Raw genomic sequence first — 17,042 nt, 5'->3', positions numbered from 1 at the left:
AGCAGGATAGAACAGGGGTGAAAATCAGAGGAGGAGACAGCAAAAAAATCAGGATTAAAACCTTCAAACTGAAGAGAAACTGAAAAGATTAGACTAGATTCCCTACAGTGTGGAAACAGGCCCTTCGGCCCAACAAGTCCACACCGACCCACCGAAGCGTAACCCACCCAGACCCATTCTCCGATATTTACCCCTTCACCTAACACTAGGGGCAATTTAGCAAGGCCAATTCACCTAACCTGCACATTTTTGGACTGTGGGAGGAAACCGGAGCACCCGGAGGAAACCCACACAGCCACGGGAAGAATGTGCAAACTCCACACGGACAGTCGCCTGAGGCTGGAATCGAACCTGGGTCTCTGCTGCTGTGAGGCAACAGTGCTAACCACTGTGCCACCGTGCCGCCAAAGAAATTACTCATCAGCCACAAGACCCCAACAAAGTAAATCACCAAGAAGCTTACCTTTGCTTTGAGACAATTCTTCAACAAGCTGAAAAGGATGAGGACTTTCCTGTAAAATACAGGTTAATGAACTGAAATTAAAAGGTGAAGATGTTCAACCTTTTGTAACTGTACCGCAGGTTGATGCTGACAATTCCCGTCCAGGTTCTTATGTGCACACATATTGTTGAGCGTCATGAGTTCAGGGCGAACAGGGATGAGCGTTTTGCGAATTGTCATGCTGCTAAAATTTAATGCCAAACCAAGTTGGTACGTTAAATCAAAAGTGAGAAAACTTCCCGCAGAATTCAATTTAGCGCGTCAAGTGAAATGGATTAAGCTGCTGAACTCCGAAACTACAACAGAAGGAAAAGGGGTGCGACAGGCCTCAAGCCATTTAGTCAGATCTTGGCTGACCTTCGGCTTGAATGCAACCCCTCCCCATGCACAAAATCCGAATGCCACTGCCCTTCAGGTCCTTCAGGGAACAAAATAATCTTCCAAACTCTGTTGAGGATAAACTTGATGCCTGAGAATTCATGACCCTCTGAGGTAGAAAATTAAAAAGGTTTGCCAACCTCTGTATGAAGAAATTTTGACCTCACCTCAGCCCTAAATGGCTGGAACTGTGACCCCAGCATTTGAGATTCCCAAACCAGAGAAAGCCACCTCTCACCATGCATTCTGGCAGGTCGTTGAGAATCCATTACACATTTCGACCTCTCATTCAGCTAAATTCCAGGGAGTATGGGGCCAACTTACACAATCTCTGCTTATAGGACAGTCTGAGAGAGATCAATCCAGTGAACCTTTGTCACATTCCCTCGAAGCCATGTACATGGGAGTTCAGAACTAGGGAACACATTTTTAAATGTAAAAGGAGAAAGATTTGTCAGGGACCCGAGGGATGACTTATTCACACAGAGGGTGGCACGTGCATGGAATGAACTGCCAGAGGAGGTGGTGGATGCAGGTAAGTGACAACATTTATAAGACTTTTGGACAGGTCCGTGAACAGGAAAGGTTTGGAGGGACATGGGCCAAATGCAGACAAGTGGTATAGTTTGTTTTGGGAAACTCATCATCATGGACGTGTAACACCGAAGGGTCTGTTTCTGTGTTGTATTTCCTGAGAGGTAGAGAGCAAAACTGTGCACAGTGTTCCAGATGTGGTCTTACAAAAGCCTCACATCAATGCAGTAGGCTTCCTGAACTCTAATGCTGTCACCGCATTGTAGTAAGGGTCAGCATGCCAGTGGGTCTCCCAATTGCTTGCTTCACCTGGATTTTCACTTCCTGTGTCTCACAGACAAGGGCACTCAAATGCTTTGAAACACCAACATTTCCCAGTCTCTCACCTTTTCAAACTTATTTTGTTTTTCCAATCTTCCCAACAAAATGGGCAACGTCATATATTCCCGTATTTACAACTTAAAAATACGGGGTAGACCATTTAGGACAGAGATGAGGAGAAACTACTTCACCCAGAGAGTGGTGGCTGTGTGGAATGCTCTGCCCCAGAGGGCAGTGGAGGCCCAGTCTCTGGATTCTTTTAAGAAAGAATTGGATAGAGCTCTTAAAGATAGTGGAGTCAAGGGGTACGGAGATAAGGCTGGAACAGGATACTAATTAGGAATGATCAGCCATGATCATATTGAATGGCGGTGCAGGCTCGAAGGGCAGAATGGCCTACTCCTGCATCTATTGTCTATTGTCTATTGTCTGTCTTGCCCATTCACCAGCCCAAGGATGAGGCTTAACGTGGATATGTTTTCGCGTGGACTTACCTTGCATTGAACAGGAGACTGCTCCCCAGGCTGAGTGCTGAATGAATGCGACAATGAAGCATCTCCTGTACAACTGGCCTCAGCTCGTGCGTGAGGTGGACTGAGAATTCCCATCTGTGGTTTGAGCTGAGGCTTCCCCAGCAAAGGGTCACTCACGGAGCCAGACGTCATCCCAGGTGAGCTTTGCACGAAACGAGTCGAGCTCCCTGGTAATAAATTCATCCTCTCATCCTGATCTTGGCTCAGATCATTGGCCAGTTTCTCACCAGTGGTAGCTGCGCTCCTAATATCCTGCTGGGGGAAGACAGATATCATAGAACCAAGGAAACAGGCAATTTGGCTCACCAAGTCCACAACTCACCCTCCGAAGAGGAACCCACCCAGACCCATTCCCCTACCCTATTACTCAACATTTACCCCTGACGAATGCATCTAACCTACAAATCCCTGTACACTGTGGGCAATTTAGCACAGCCGATTCACTTAACCAGCACATCTTTGTACTGCGGGTGGAAACTGGAGCACTCGAAAGAAACCCATGCAGACACGGGGAGAATGTGCAAACTCCACACAGACAGCTGTCCAAGGTGGGAATTGAACCCGGGTCTCTGGCTCTGCGAGGCAGCAGTGCTAACCACTGAGCCACTGTGCCTTTCTCACTTGATTGCTCGATAGCTGAAGAGGAAGCACTTCGTGAAATGATTTCAACAGGCAATTGGACAGGCACTTGAGTAAACAAGTTCTCAGAGGTGGGGCAACGTGACTGACTAGATTGCTGTACAGACAGCCAACATGAATTTTGAGGGGCAGAATTGCCATCCTCTGTGCCAATAATGACCTGACTTACTGAAGGTTGAAAGCAAATCTCTGTGGAATTCGGATACGGTTTATTACAGATCTGTCCGGAACTCTGAGACATTAGACCATCTTGGCACAAAACGCCGGGTTGCTCCTCATACCCTGTCCAGAAGATCATGATGCATTTTGTGACAAAGGGATTCTGGGAAAAGAGCTTTGGAGGACCCTACGATGTATTCAGAATTGAAGAGGAATTGACTGATGATCAGAAAATAGATGCAGTGCTGTGAAGTGGGGGAATTTAGCTCTTACTCTGCTTCTCCGTCTGGGTGGGGGGGGGGGGGGGGGGGGGGGTGCGTGTTGGTTTTGGTGGTGATGGTGATCTCTGCATCACTTAATCAATCAGGTAACAAGAACGGTACAGCAGCTGTCGGCAGCCTGGGAGTGGGTGACCTGGCCTCTCTCATCACCCCCCACTCCATCCAATAAGATCACGACTGAACTCGAACATCAACTCCGTCAGCCCAGCTGATTTTCCCATTTCTATCGATATGTCTCAAATGTACTCATTAATCAGACTTCGTGGGTGGAGAATGACCAGAGCCAAACCTGACCAGCCATCTACAAACTGTAGCTACAAGAGCAGGTCAGAGGCTGGGAATCCTGTGGCAAGTAACTCATCTCCTGACTCCCAAAGCCTGCCCCAAATTGACAGGGCTCATGTGCGAATGTGACGGAATATTCCCCACTTGCTCTGGATGGGGGCAGCTCCAATAAACACTCAAGAAGGTCAACACATCCAGGGAGAAAGCAGCCCCCGCTTGATTCGCGCCACACTCAAAAACATTCACTCCCTCCACCACTGACGCTGAGTTATAGCGGTGAGAGTACCACCTACAAGCTGCACTGCAGAAATACACCAAGGATTGTGAGACAGCACCTTCCAAACCCATGACCACTACCATCTAGAAGGACAAGGGCACCATTTACGTGTGAACGTCATTGCCTGCAAGTTACCATCCATCCCAAAGGACATGAAGGCTCTACCTACAGCACGTGAATTGCAGTGGTTCAAGGTGGCAGCTCCCCACCACCTTCCCAAGTCAACTTGGAAGGCGAAACAAAATGCTAGCAGCCAGTAATGCCCACGTCCCACCTGCGAACGAGAAAAGAACCCGGATCTGAAAACATATCGCCACTCGCTGAGTCGAAAAACGTGGAATGCCCTCTGGAATAGCACTGTGGTTCGATGTACAGCAGAGGTTCAAGAAGGCAGCTCATCACCACCTTCTTAAGGGCAACGAGGGATGGGCAATGAATGCTAAAAATGTCCAAGATTCACAACCCTCTGAGCAAAGACACCTCTCCTCATTTCAGGGTAAAACGCTCCTTTGTACTGAGGTTATGTCTCTTCAAACCCAAGTTCTCAAGCCCTATCAGAACTTCCATTATTTCAATGGAACCAACTCGTCAAAAAATACCCAGGCCGCTCAGCCCAACCGCCAAGCTGATGTTAATGCCCCTTGAATCAAACCTATAATTTCGGTCACTGGTAGGATGTGGGCATTACTGGCTGCTAGCATTTTGTTCCCCATTCCAAGTTGGCCTTGAGACACTTACGGGCATCTCTCATTCTCATAAACCCCACAGTCCACACCAATACCCAGGCTTGACGGACTAGGCCTGTATCCTCTGGAATTTGGAAGAGTCAGAGGTGACTTAATTGAAATGCCTCAGATCCAGATGGGACTCGACTGGTGAGATGTTGAAAGGACATTTCTTTTTAGTGGCAAAAGTGAGGAGTGCAGATGCTGGAGATTAGAGTGGGGTGTGTGGTGCTGGAAAAACACAGGCAGCGTCCGAGGAGCAGGAGGATTGACGTTTCGGGCAAAAGCCCTTCATCAGGAATTAGATTAGATTCCCCACAGTATGGAAACAGGCCATTTGGCCCAACAAGTCCACACCGACCCTCTGAAGAGCGACACCCCCAGACCCATTCCCCTACCCTATATTTACCCGACGAATGCAATTTAGCACGGCCAATTGACCGAACCTGCACATCTTTGGACTGTGGGAGGAAACCCACGCAGACATGGGGAGAACGTGCAAACTCCACACAGACTGTTGCCCAAGGCAGGGATGGAACCAAAGTCCCTGGCAGTGCGAGGCAGTAGTGCGAACCACTGAGCCACCGTGCCATCCCAGACTGCTAGGATTTCCATTCCTGACGAAGGGCTTTTGTCCAAAACTTCGATTCTCCTGCTCCTCGGATGCTGCCTGTGCTTTCCCAGCATCACACTCTCGCTTCCTTTTAGTGGGACCTCCAGGACCCAGGGTTGGTGTTCAAAAATAAGGGGTGGCCGGACTGAGGACACATTTTCTTTCTGTCAACAGGTTAACAGCGTTCAGAACTCCCTTCTTTAAAAGCCAGGATCCTTAAGTATTTTTAAAGTGATGAAAAATGATCGGGGATGCAGGAATGTCAAGCTGAGGCTAAAATCTGATCAGTCACGATCTTATTGAATGGCAGAACAGGCTCGACAGGCCAACACTTGTTTCTCGTTGTGATGTCGGTAACATCAGCCCTTGCAATGGGCCCAGTGTGAACCCTGCAGCACCTCTGTCCCTCTGTCCTGATGAAACCAGGCCAGAGTTGCAAACCAAAACAGAATGGCGGAAAGCTGCTGCTTCTCAAATCATGAGCTGACAGTTTGTGGAAGTTGAGATTTTACAGTCTCCTTCCCCTTTGTTCCGTCATGGGCATGTCCCGACTTGCCCTCAGCCCTCGGCAGTGTGTCTGCAGACTCGCCCATATCATTGATGCCAAGGCTGCGCCAACTGAGCACCATTCAGGGGCAGTTCAGAGAGGGTTGGTGATCGGGACCCTGTCACAGCCAAGTTCATCACTTCACCACAGAGAAAAACACAAATTGCTGGAAAATCTCAGAAGCTCTGGCAGCACCTGTGGAGAGAAAGCAAAGTTGGAGTGCTGGGATCATTTCTCCACAGATGCTGCCAGCTCTGCTCAGGGTTTGGAGCTATTTCTGCTTCTGATTTCCAGCGTCTGTAGTTCTTCAGATTTTTTTTCATCATTGACTCACCACTGAATTGGTTCCTGTTGATCTGGAGGTAGGATCTGTAACGCACAGAGATGACATTTACATTACAGAAACAAAATACCAGCAACATGACCGCAGGCTATCTATACTCATCTCCCGAACCACCATTCCCCCATGATGAATGCATGTGTACAATATTTATACGCGACACTGATTATACTGCTCATACAAAATTGGCTGGTCAGTGGGAGCAAGCAAAAGAGGGAGGAATTGAGTGTGAGATTCAGAGGTCCAAGACAAAGGAATGAAGATTAGTCACCAGAGTCAAAGAAACAGGAGCAGGATTCGATCATTCAGCCCCTCGCACAATTCAACACCATCGTGGCTGATCATGGACTTGAGTGGAATTTCGCAATCTCTCACAAAGAGACCTGTCAAGCCCATCCTCAAATGTAACGTGTCACTCGCTGCCTCTCGGGTGCAGAATTCCAAATCCCTGCGAGGGAAGAAATTCCACCTTATCGAAACAATCGCTCCCTTCTCTGAGACTGTGTCCCCATATGCCACGTGACCAGAACCTTGTACTTCCAGTAGGCTCACCTCTCGTTCTGCCATTATGCTCGTTCTCATGATTTGTTGTCGCACTGTCATGGTTTGATTCTGTGGCCACCTCCTTCAGTGTCCTGTCACAGTCGGCTCTTTGTTCTGCGTCCTGGTGAACACCATTGCCAAATTTGGACTGCAACCTGCTGAGGACAGCCAGGGCTGAACAAAAAAAAAAGACAGGGATAATCAGAGCACTTTGGCATTACCAATGAGCCAGGGTTCACGTGTGTGGGATCCACAACGCAACTTCAAATCCTATCACAGACCGAGCGGGTGCCACATTGCCAGAGGGTCGCTATGGCTGGAGTAGCACAATGGAAAGGTTCGGAATCAGGGAGGGTCAGTACTGAGGGAGTGCTGCACTGTCAGAAGGTCAGTACTGAGGAAGTGCTGCACTGTCGGAGGGTCAGTACTGAGGGAGTGCCGCACTGTCGGAGGGTCAGTACTGAGGGAGTGCTGCACTGTCAGAAGGTCAGTACTGAGAGAGTGCTGCATTGTCAGAGGTTCAGTGCTGAGGGAGTTCCGCACTGTCAGAGAGTCAGTACTGAGGGAATGCCGCACTGTCAGAGGGTCAGTACTGAGGGAGTGCCGCACTGTCGGAGGGTCAGTACTGAGGGAGGGCCGCACTGTCGGAGGGTCAGTGCTGAGGGAATGCCGCACTGTCAGAGAGTCAGTACTGAAGGAGTGCTGCACTGTCAGAGGGTCAGTACTGAGGGAGTGCTGCACTGTCGGAGGGTCAGTCCTGAGGGAATGCCGCACTGTCAGAGGGTCAGTACTGAAGGAGTGCTGCACTGTCAGAGGGTCAGTACTGAGGGAGTGCCGAGTCGTTGGAGGGCCAGTGCTGAGGGAGTGCTGCACTTTCAGAGGGTCAGTACTGAGGGAGTGCTGCACTGTCAGAGGGTCAGTACTGAGGGAGTGCCGCACTGTCAGAGGGTCAGTATTGAGGGAGTGCCGAGTCGTCGGAGGGCCAGTGCTGAGGGAGTGCTGCACTGTCAGAGGGTCAGTACTGAGGGAGTGGGCACTGTCGGAGGGTCAGTACTCAGGGAGTGCCGCACTGTCAGAGGGCCAGTATGAGGGAGTGGGCACTGTCGGAGGGTCAGTACTGAAGGAGTGCTGCACTGTCGGAGGGTCAGTGATGAGGGAGTGCCGCACTGTCGGAGAGTCAGTGCTGAGGGGGTGCGGCACTGTCGGAGGGTCAGTGCTGAGGGAGTGCCGCACTGTCTGAGGGCCAGGAGTGACAGAGTGCCACACTCAGAGGTCTGGTACCAACGGAGTGCTGCCAAGGCCAATTGTTTGCCCAAAGTGAGTGTTTGTGGGAGTACACTGTGCTTATATTAATACTCCGTAATTGACTGTGCTCAAATGTCTGTCATTGATTGAGAAGGGGCTTGAGGGCAGTTACTGAAATGCAGGATGTTACGAGGAATTGGGAAATTTGGAAGCGAGGGGGGACCGGTTCTAAGCCAAACCATAGCAGCAGGCAAAATGTTTGGACGTGAGCAGAAGTGGGTGAGCAGTGGTATATTTGGGACAGTGGGTGATGGCAGTCCTGATAAGGAAGGCTCTGGTACATATCTGCTCCCTTAGATGTGAGGACAGGCAAACAAATATGCCTTAAATCTGTCAACTCATTCATACATTTACCTTGGCACTGATTCCTGCATCCATTTGCCTGGGAGTTACCTGTCGCCTTGCAGCACTCAATTTTCTTCCAGTAACAAGCAAGCAGAAACATTACACACCCAATAACCAGGGAAATAACTAATACGATTGCAGCAATTTCACCTGAAAAAAGACAACATTCCATTTACTCACAGTTGGGACACAACAGCAAAACTCTTCTTGCACATCAATTATGGTAAATACTCACCTGCTGAAGGACGTCTTGCAGGGGATATTTTAATTTCACACACAGTGTCTGATGTCGGAGTACATGCAGTTTTCACAGTCTGACCTTCCGGACAGCTGGAAAACCAGATGAAAGAATTAGAATATTCTAACAAGCACAAATGGTCGTATCACAAAATATACCAGCATTGGGAGTGTTTGATGGGGACAGTGCAGAGTGAGCTTTACTCTGTATCTAACCCCATGCTGTCCCTGTCCTGGGAGTGTTTGATGGGGGACAGTGTAGAGAGAGCTTTACTCTGTATCTAACCCCGTGCTGTCCCTGTCCTGGGAGTGTTTGATGGGGACAGTGCAGAGTGAGCTTTACTCTGTATCTAACCCCATGCTGTCCCTGTCCTGGGAGTGTTTGATGGGGGACAGTGTAGAGAGAGCTTTACTCTGTATCTAACCCCATGCTGTCCCTGTCCTGGGAGTGTTTCATGGGGAACAGTGTAGAGAGAGCTTTACTCTGTACCTAACCCCGTGCTGTCCCTGTCCTGGGAGTGCGTGATGGGGGATAGTGTAGAGAGAGCTTTACTCTGTATCTAACCCTGTGCTGTCCCTGTCCTGGGAGTGTTTGATGGGGGGACAGTGTAGAGAGAGCTTTACTCTGTATCTAACCCCGTGCTGTCCCTGTCCTGGGAGTGTTTGATGGGGGACAGTGTAGAGAGAGCTTTACTCAGTATCTAACCCCGTGCTGTCCCTGTCCTGGGAGTGTTTGATGGGGGACAGTGTAGAGGGAACTTTACTCTGTATCTAACCCCATGCTGTCCCTGTCCTGGGAGTGTTTGATGGGGGACAGTGTAGAGAGAGCTTTACTCTGTATCTAACCCCGTGCTGTCCCTGTCCTGGGAGTGTTTGATGGGGAAGAGTGTAGAGAGAGCTTTACTCTGTAACTAACCCTGTACTGTCCTTGTCCTGGGAGTGTTTGATTGGGGACAATGTCGAGAGAGCTTTACTCTGTATCAAACCCCATGCTGTCCCTGTCCTGGGAGTGTTTGATGGGGGAGAGTGTAGAGAGAGCTTTACTCTGTATCAAACCCTGTGCAGTTCCTGTCCTGGGAGTGTTTGATGGGGGGACAGTGTAGGGAGAGCCTTACTCTATATCTAACCCTGTGCTGGACCTGACCTGTGGTTATTTGATGGGGACAGTGTAGAGTGAGCTTTACTCTGTATCTAACCCCACATTGTCCCTGTCCTGGGAGAGTTTGATGGGGAACAGTGTAGAGGGAGCTTTACTCTGTATCTAACCCCGTGCTGTCCCTGTCCTGGGAGTGTTTGATGGGGACACTGTAGAGAGAGCTTTACTCTGTATCTAACCCCGTGCTGTCCCTGTCCTGGGAGTGTTTGATGGGGACATTGTAGAGGGAGCTTAACTCTGTATCTAACCCCGTGCTGTCCCAGTCCTGAGAGTGTTTGATGGGGGACAGTGTAGAGGCAGCTTTACTCTGTATCTAACCCTGTGCTGTCCCTGTCCTGGGAGTGTTTGATGGGGACATTGTAGAGGGAGCTTAACTCTGTATCTAACCCCGTGCTGTCCCAGTCCTGAGAGTGTTTGATGGGGGACAGTGTAGAGGCAGCTTTACTCTGTATCTAACCCCGTGCTGTCCCTGTCCTGGGAGTGTTTGATGGGGGACAGTGTAGAGAGAGCTTTACTCTGTATCTAACCCCGTGCTGTCCCTGTCCTGAGAGTGTTTGATGGGGGACAGTGTAGAGAGGGCTTTTCTTTTCGTTAAAAGAGTAGAGAGAGTTTTCCTCTCTATCTAACACTGCGATGTACCTGTCCTGGGTATGTCTGATGGGGACAAAATGGACGTGGTGATGTGCCTGAGTGCAGCCACTTCCAATGAATGGAACAGTAAATTTCTATAAATTCACAGCCAGACTTGACTTTGCAGGTTCGAGGAGCCTATCAAGCCCACCTGAACCCAAAGGGGATGACACACACACATACACACACACATACACACACACACAATGTAGATGTGGGATCAACTCACCTGGTTCTACACTTCCTGCATATCTCACAGGACTGCTCTGGCGAGCAGAATTTTCCTGCTTTGCACTGGCACACCGTGTTGTTCTGTGCAGAGCAGGGAGACACGACCTCCTGATCTGTGGAGCAACACAGCAAGCAATTGAAATTGGTCCATTTGCAGGCAGAACAAAGGACAAGCAATTCAAAGCTGCTTCATACAGATAGCATAGTAGGGCGGCAAGAGACTGGAAGAAGACAGCAAGCCTGGCAGCATCAGCAGGTGGAGTGTTCTTCCAGCCCCCTGCCTGTCTGCTTTGGGTTCCAGCATCTGCAGTTTTGTTTTTGTGTCAGACAGACAGCAGAGCACAGTGTGAACTTCTGTGCTGCAACATCTGACAAACCGAACCCTCTGACCTGGAGCTTGGGGAATTCAGAGCCACAGCTGGTGATACGTCTTCCTGATTGGTCGCACAAGGGTGGTAAAGACGTCCCTCTCATAGACATTCCACAAATTCCTTTTCTTGCAATCCGCTACCAACCTGATTTTCCCAATCCACCTGCATATCGAAATCCCCCATGATCACTGTAAGCTTGCCTTTCAGTGAAAATTAGATTAGATTACTTACAGTGTGGAAACAGGCCCTTCAGCCCAACCAGTCCATACCAACCCACCACCCACCCAGACCCATTCCCCTCCATCTAACACTACGGGCAATTTAGCGTGGCCAATTCACCTGACCTGCACATCTTTGGACTGTGGGAGGAAACCGGAGCACCCGGAGGAAACCCACGCAGACACTGGGAGAACGTGCAAACTCCACACAGTCAGTCGCCTGAGGCGGGAATTGAACCCAGGTCTCTGGCGCTGTGAGGCAGCAGTGCTAACCACTGTGCCACCGTGCCGCCCAGAGCAAAGGTGATTTAATGCAAAGCAGAAACGTTTCAAAGTTTAACCCAGGAATAGTTTTAACTCTGACTTCTTACCTTCTCTACAAGAATGGCAGGCCAGGCAACTGTCGAGGCCATTAGGATATTCAGTATAGTCTTCTCCCTTGGTACAAGGTTGGCAGTTGCCCCTGGTATAGAGTGTCTTACAGCTGTCAGCCACATAGGTTCCTGTAATCGGTGAGCAGGCCATTAACGAACAAGTCGGATCAATAACCACTCCCTTGCGATGAGGGGCTAGTTGGTCAAACTCAGTGGGGCATTTTAAAATGATCCACAAGTGACAGTAGTATTCCTTCACTGCAGATTCCACAATCACAGCAGTTCCATTCAAACAAATGGCAATGCCCTCACTGGGTCACTCCCAGCTCCGTCCTGCACGCGTCAGTTAACTGAAGGTGAATGGCAATGGGGCTAAAGACAGACAGGTCTCCCGCTCCAAAGTGAAGGTAAGAACCCACCGTGACGTTCCCCGCGGTCACTTTGCCAACCAACCTGCAACATCTCGCTTCCAACATGACCATAAAACCACAAGATCGGAGGGGGAGTTCGGCCATTCGGCCCATCTAAATGCGCATGCAGAGGGCAATGAGGTGCAATCCCCATCAATAGCCATTTCCCCAACCTGGGCAGCGCCGAATCAGGACATTACCCCATGACTTTCTCCACAAAGACCAACCATGGGATTGTTTGTGGCAGAGAGAGAGAGAGAGAGGGAGGGAGGAACTAGTGTTACAGCTAATGCCCCGTTTAATGGGACATGGTGCTGAGTCTGATGCACCCCGACATCATCAGCGTTAGCACTGTGTTTTATGGGAAAAACAGGTTTTATGAACTGAACACCAACCAGCAGAGCCTCCCAACAGCCCATTGCCAGGCAACACAATTTGGTATCCATGGAAGGATTTGCATTTGAGGGTCTGGAAGCATCTGTAGACAGAGAAACAGAGTCATGGTCATATCTCCTTGAGGGGTGATGCCCAAAGGCCTGTCGTCAGCAGACCTCCAATTGCATGTTCAGCTCACTCCAGTCCGACAACAGAGGAGCCCCTCCCTGACAACGACATTTGGCCAGATTCGGGCAAGATTGGCGGGGGCGGGCAGAGGGGGAATGCTTTACTTTATAAGCTAGCTCCCTCCTTTTTTACTGAGCATTCGAGTTAAGCTTGCAGCGGGTGTGACAATCCCAAGATCAGGCCTCTTGTTCACGACCGGCTCCCAAGTACTGCCTCTGCCGTGAGATTATTTAGGTGTGGTCAACAGGGAGAAGATCCTGACTCACCTGCAGGACACTTGCGGCAGCACAGATTGGCTCTCACCGGGTAATAGTCCTTTTTCGAGCAATCAATATCTCGGGCAGTCCAGTTGTTCTGAGTCAGCGCACTCCAGACCTGGTTTCCGATGTTCTGCTCTTCAGCCTGGTCATGCTTCCCGTGCTGGGGCGGCCCTTGAACTGGAACCTTAAGGGGACCAAGGAGGTTTGATAAAGTGAGGATGAATCCTTCAAAGCAAGGCCTCCAAAGGCATTTCACAAGCATTATCTGACACAGGCTCACAGGTCGACGTGAGGGAATACCCAAAGCGGCGCACAGGAAGATATTTTGTAAAGGAGGGGGAAGAGACAGAGAGGTTGAAGGACCCACCTTTACTTTGAAAACCTTCCCTTTAATTTTGTGTGAAGAAACTGAAAAAAAGCAAACACAAATAGATATTGCCAGCTGACTGAGGATGCCAGAATCTGTTCAGTGTGCAGACAAGGGTGATAGAGATGTACTGCATGGAAACAGACCCTTCGGTCCAACTCCTCCATGCCAGCCAGATGTCCTAACTTGCTGAGCCTTGTTCATACAAAAACTGATGGTCGGATTTACACAGGTCAATCACTTAGGATTGAAAAGCTTTTCGGACTCAACATTTCCTTTGGAATTTTTCTGGAAGTTTTCTGAATAAATATTTGCTTGGGGAACGCTCATGAGGCAAGACTTCCAAAGTTAATCCACGGTCTCCAAGATAAAGAACAACTTTACTCAGAGAGTAGTCAGGGTATGGAATGCTTTGCCTCCATCGGTAGTAGATTCGCCAAGTTTAAGTGCATTTAAGTCGTCACTGGACAGTCAAATGGACTTACATGGAATAGTGTAGGTGGGATGGGCTTCAGATAGTATGACAGGGCAGCGCAACATCGAGGGCCGAAGGGCCTGTACTGCGCTGTAATGTTCTATGTTCTATAACTGCAGACACCAACAGTTAAGTCAAAAAACTGGGAACATTATTGTCAAAGCTGAAGAAATGAGGGACGGTGGTGTTATGATTCCAGCTGCTGGTTGGACTGGACAAGTCAAAGAGAGTCAGAGAGTCATACAGATGTCCAGCACGGAAACAGACTCTTCGGCCCAACTTGTCCATGCCGACCCAATCTAGTCCCACCTGCCAGCACCCGGCCCATATCCCTCCCAAACCCTTCCTATTCATATACCCATCCAAATGCCTCTTAAATGTTGCAATTGTAACCAGCCTCCACCACTTCCTCCGGCAGCTCATTCCATACACGTACCACCCTCTGGGTGAAAATCTTCAGGTGAACTATGACTTGACAGCTCGTCAGTTCAATTCTTGCAATTTGGCCACCATGGTGGTCAGTCACTGATCATGGTCACATGAGACAGGCAACGTACTTTTAAATAAGAACCCACATATGCTACACAGAAGTAAAGGAAATCCCGAAAAATAGACAATAAGCAGCAAAATAAAAGCTTCAACCTGGTTTCTCAGTAAATATGATTTATACTCAATCCCAAAACAGTAGAGTGTCACTCTTACCTGAACTCTTTAATTTCTGAAATACAAGGTTGCATCTGTCTTCCTACATGTCATAAAAGTTCAACTTTAAAACACTTCATCAATTAAATTACCAGGGAGATTGTTAATCGCTTAACTAAAGTCACATGCTTTCTTGAAAATTTAATAATGACTCACGATTTAATAATGACTTCCTCGTCTTGTTTAAATTATGCCAAGGTCCCTTCACAGAATTCAAACAAAACTCACATACCTCTACTTTAGAATCTAAATTCCCAATAATGATACATAATTGAACCTTCCTTTTGTCAAAATTGTGAATATACCCGTCCTACTTTACTGGTCAGACCACAAAACGCTGATGGAAGGCTTGAAATATAATCTTTGGCAGCAGAGATCAAAAAGCATTACAACAAATACTTTGTTATGAACAAAACAATTCAGGGGGCAGGCTCATACAAGGACCCCAACCCCCACGGTTGTTGAAAAGAAAGGTAATTGTTAAAATTAATTCCAAGCTGTGTAATTTAATCTCTTTCAGTTGGGAACTTAAAAAATTCCAAAGAGCAAGTGCAGAAATGTACAGAGTAGCACCCCACTCCTCCTTTGAAATGTGGCACTGGAAGATGCCATTCAGTCCCCAAAACGTACTGCAGCATTCAGTGAGATTGGGGCTGATGTCTATTTCAACTCCTGGAGCAGATCTGCCATGTCAAGCTTACGGACAATGCGAGGATTAAACAGGTCTGCAGTCAGCCTCGTGATTATTAGTAATCTCCACTTGTGGTTTTGTTATTGAGTCATTCATCCCTCCTTGTGTGTAATAATATCTCTGAGCAGGTTGATAAGAAAGTCTCTCTTCCTTCCCCCCTCTGAACTGAGGGAGTGGCACCTTGGATTGAAACAGTCTAACGCTGTGAACTTTGCTCCATGAATACCACAGCTTCCAGTGATGAGATTACTTTCCCTACCTCGTTCTGCATGCGGTGCAGTTTGTCAGCAGAGCCATCAGGGATACAGCAGGGAGGTATGGGACTGGGTGGGGTGAGGAAATTGCTTTGCGTCATCTGATTATGGACTTGAAGATAACTGAGCAACTCATTTGTTATTCTTCCATCTTGAAGAAAACCAGTTTGTGCTGCTTTCATCCCTCTGTGGCCTTAACCCCTCCCCTTCTCAATCAATCTTTGGAGAACTCTGTGTTTGTCCAATTCTAGACTCTTGACCATCCCTTATACCCACTGAACTAATTTGGCAGGGGCATGGGAACCACATGAAGAGGTTAGTGGACAGGAAGGAGGCAGTAACTAAAGCCTGTCGGGAACTAGATATTGAGGACAGCATGACGAAGGGGAAGAGTAGGCAGGAAGTGGTGGATGAACGCAGAGGGACTGGTAGTCTGAGGTGCATTTGTTTTAATGCAAGAAATATCGTAGGTGAGGCAGATGAACTTAGGGCTTGGATTTGTACCTGGGAGTATGATGCTATTGCTATGACTGAGACTTGGTTGAGGGAAGGGCATGATCGGCAACTAAATATCCCAGGATATCAATGCTTCAGGTGGGATAGAGAGGGAGGTAAAAGGGGTGGAGGAGTTGCATTACTGGTCAGAGAAGATATCACAGCTGTGCTGAGGGAGGGCACTATGGAGGACACGAGCAGTGAAGCAATATGGGCAGAGTTCAGAAATAGGAAGGGTGTGGTCACAATGTTGGGGCTGTACTACAGCCTTCCCAACAGTGAGCGTGAGACAGAGGTACAAATATGTAGAGAGAGAGAGTTCAGATGTCCAAATATAGAGAGAGATCAGAGAAAGATATTGGAGCAACAGGTGGTGATAGGAGATTATAATTTTTCCAACATTGACTGGGATTCACTTAGATTAGATTACTTACAGTGTGGAAACAGGCCCTTCGGCCCAACAAGTCCACACCACCCCGCCGAAGCGCAACCCACCCATACCCCTACATCTACCCCTTACCTAACACTACGGGCAATTTAGCATGGCCAATTCATCTGACCTGCACATCTTTGGACTGTGGGAGGAAACCGGAGCACCAGGAGGAAACCCACGCAGACATGGGGAGAACGTGCAAACTCCACACAGAGAGTCGCCTGAGGTGGGAATTGAACCCGGGTCTCTGGCGCTGTGAGGCAGCAGTGCTAACCACTGTGCCACCGTGCCGCCCAAAACTTAGTGTTCGAGGTTTCGATGGAGCAGAATTTGAAAGGAGCATCTTGGAGGGTTTTCTCGAGTAATATGTAAGTAGTCCAACTCGGGAAGAGGCCATACTGGATCTGGTGTTAGGAAATGAGCCTGGCCAGGTGGTTGGAGTTTCAGTGGGGGATTACTTTGAGAATAGTGAACACAATTCCGTAAGTTTTAGAATGCTCATGGAAAAAGACGAGAGTGGTCCGAAAGGAACAGCGTTAAAGGCCAACTCTACCAAAATTCAGCAGGAGCTGGGGAATGTGGATTGGGAGCAGCTGTTTGAAGGGAAATCCATATTCGATATGTGGGAGACTTTTAAAGAGAGGTTGATTCAAGTTCAGGAGAGTTATGTGAAAATGAGGGACAGACTTGACAAGATTAAGGAACCATAGATGACAGGTGAAATTGAGAGACTAGCTAAGAGGAAAAAGGAAGCGTACTAAGATCTAGGCGACTGAAGACAATCAAATCTTTGGAAGAATATCGGGAATGTAGGACCAATCTGAAACGAGGAGTTAAGAGCGCTAAA

The 17,042-nt window shown here is 48.5% G+C and overlaps 1 protein-coding gene and 1 long non-coding RNA gene across 3 annotated transcripts in view; one reads left to right on the top strand and one right to left on the bottom strand.

The window, feature by feature from the left end:
* Positions 1–17,042, top strand: part of LOC140459747 (uncharacterized) — a 126,419-nt gene that overhangs the window by 62,298 nt on the left and 47,079 nt on the right. The gene's annotated exons all lie outside the window — the stretch shown is intronic.
* The window catches only part of LOC140459744 (uncharacterized), a 33,079-nt gene that overhangs the window by 3,596 nt on the left and 12,441 nt on the right, over positions 1–17,042 (bottom strand). The window contains exons 2-10 of one of the 2 annotated variants that reach the window (XM_072554232.1): positions 12,785–12,962; positions 11,542–11,673; positions 10,580–10,694; positions 8,563–8,657; positions 8,337–8,477; positions 6,687–6,851; positions 6,129–6,163; positions 2,230–2,523; positions 464–512 (exon numbers count right to left, since the gene is read on the bottom strand). In XM_072554232.1, the coding sequence (XP_072410333.1) occupies positions 464–512; positions 2,230–2,523; positions 6,129–6,163; positions 6,687–6,851; positions 8,337–8,477; positions 8,563–8,657; positions 10,580–10,694; positions 11,542–11,673; positions 12,785–12,962 (1,204 nt within the window). The remainder of the gene's footprint in view (positions 1–463; positions 513–2,229; positions 2,524–6,128; positions 6,164–6,686; positions 6,852–8,336; positions 8,478–8,562; positions 8,658–10,579; positions 10,695–11,541; positions 11,674–12,784; positions 12,963–17,042) is intronic. The other variant, XM_072554233.1, reaches the window with a different exon arrangement.

This window comes from Chiloscyllium punctatum, chromosome 35, assembly GCF_047496795.1.
Source record: "Chiloscyllium punctatum isolate Juve2018m chromosome 35, sChiPun1.3, whole genome shotgun sequence".
Lineage (NCBI taxonomy): Eukaryota > Metazoa > Chordata > Chondrichthyes > Orectolobiformes > Hemiscylliidae > Chiloscyllium > Chiloscyllium punctatum.
Note: the sequence above shows the minus strand (reverse complement) of the source record. Positions and strands in the feature narration are given on the sequence as shown.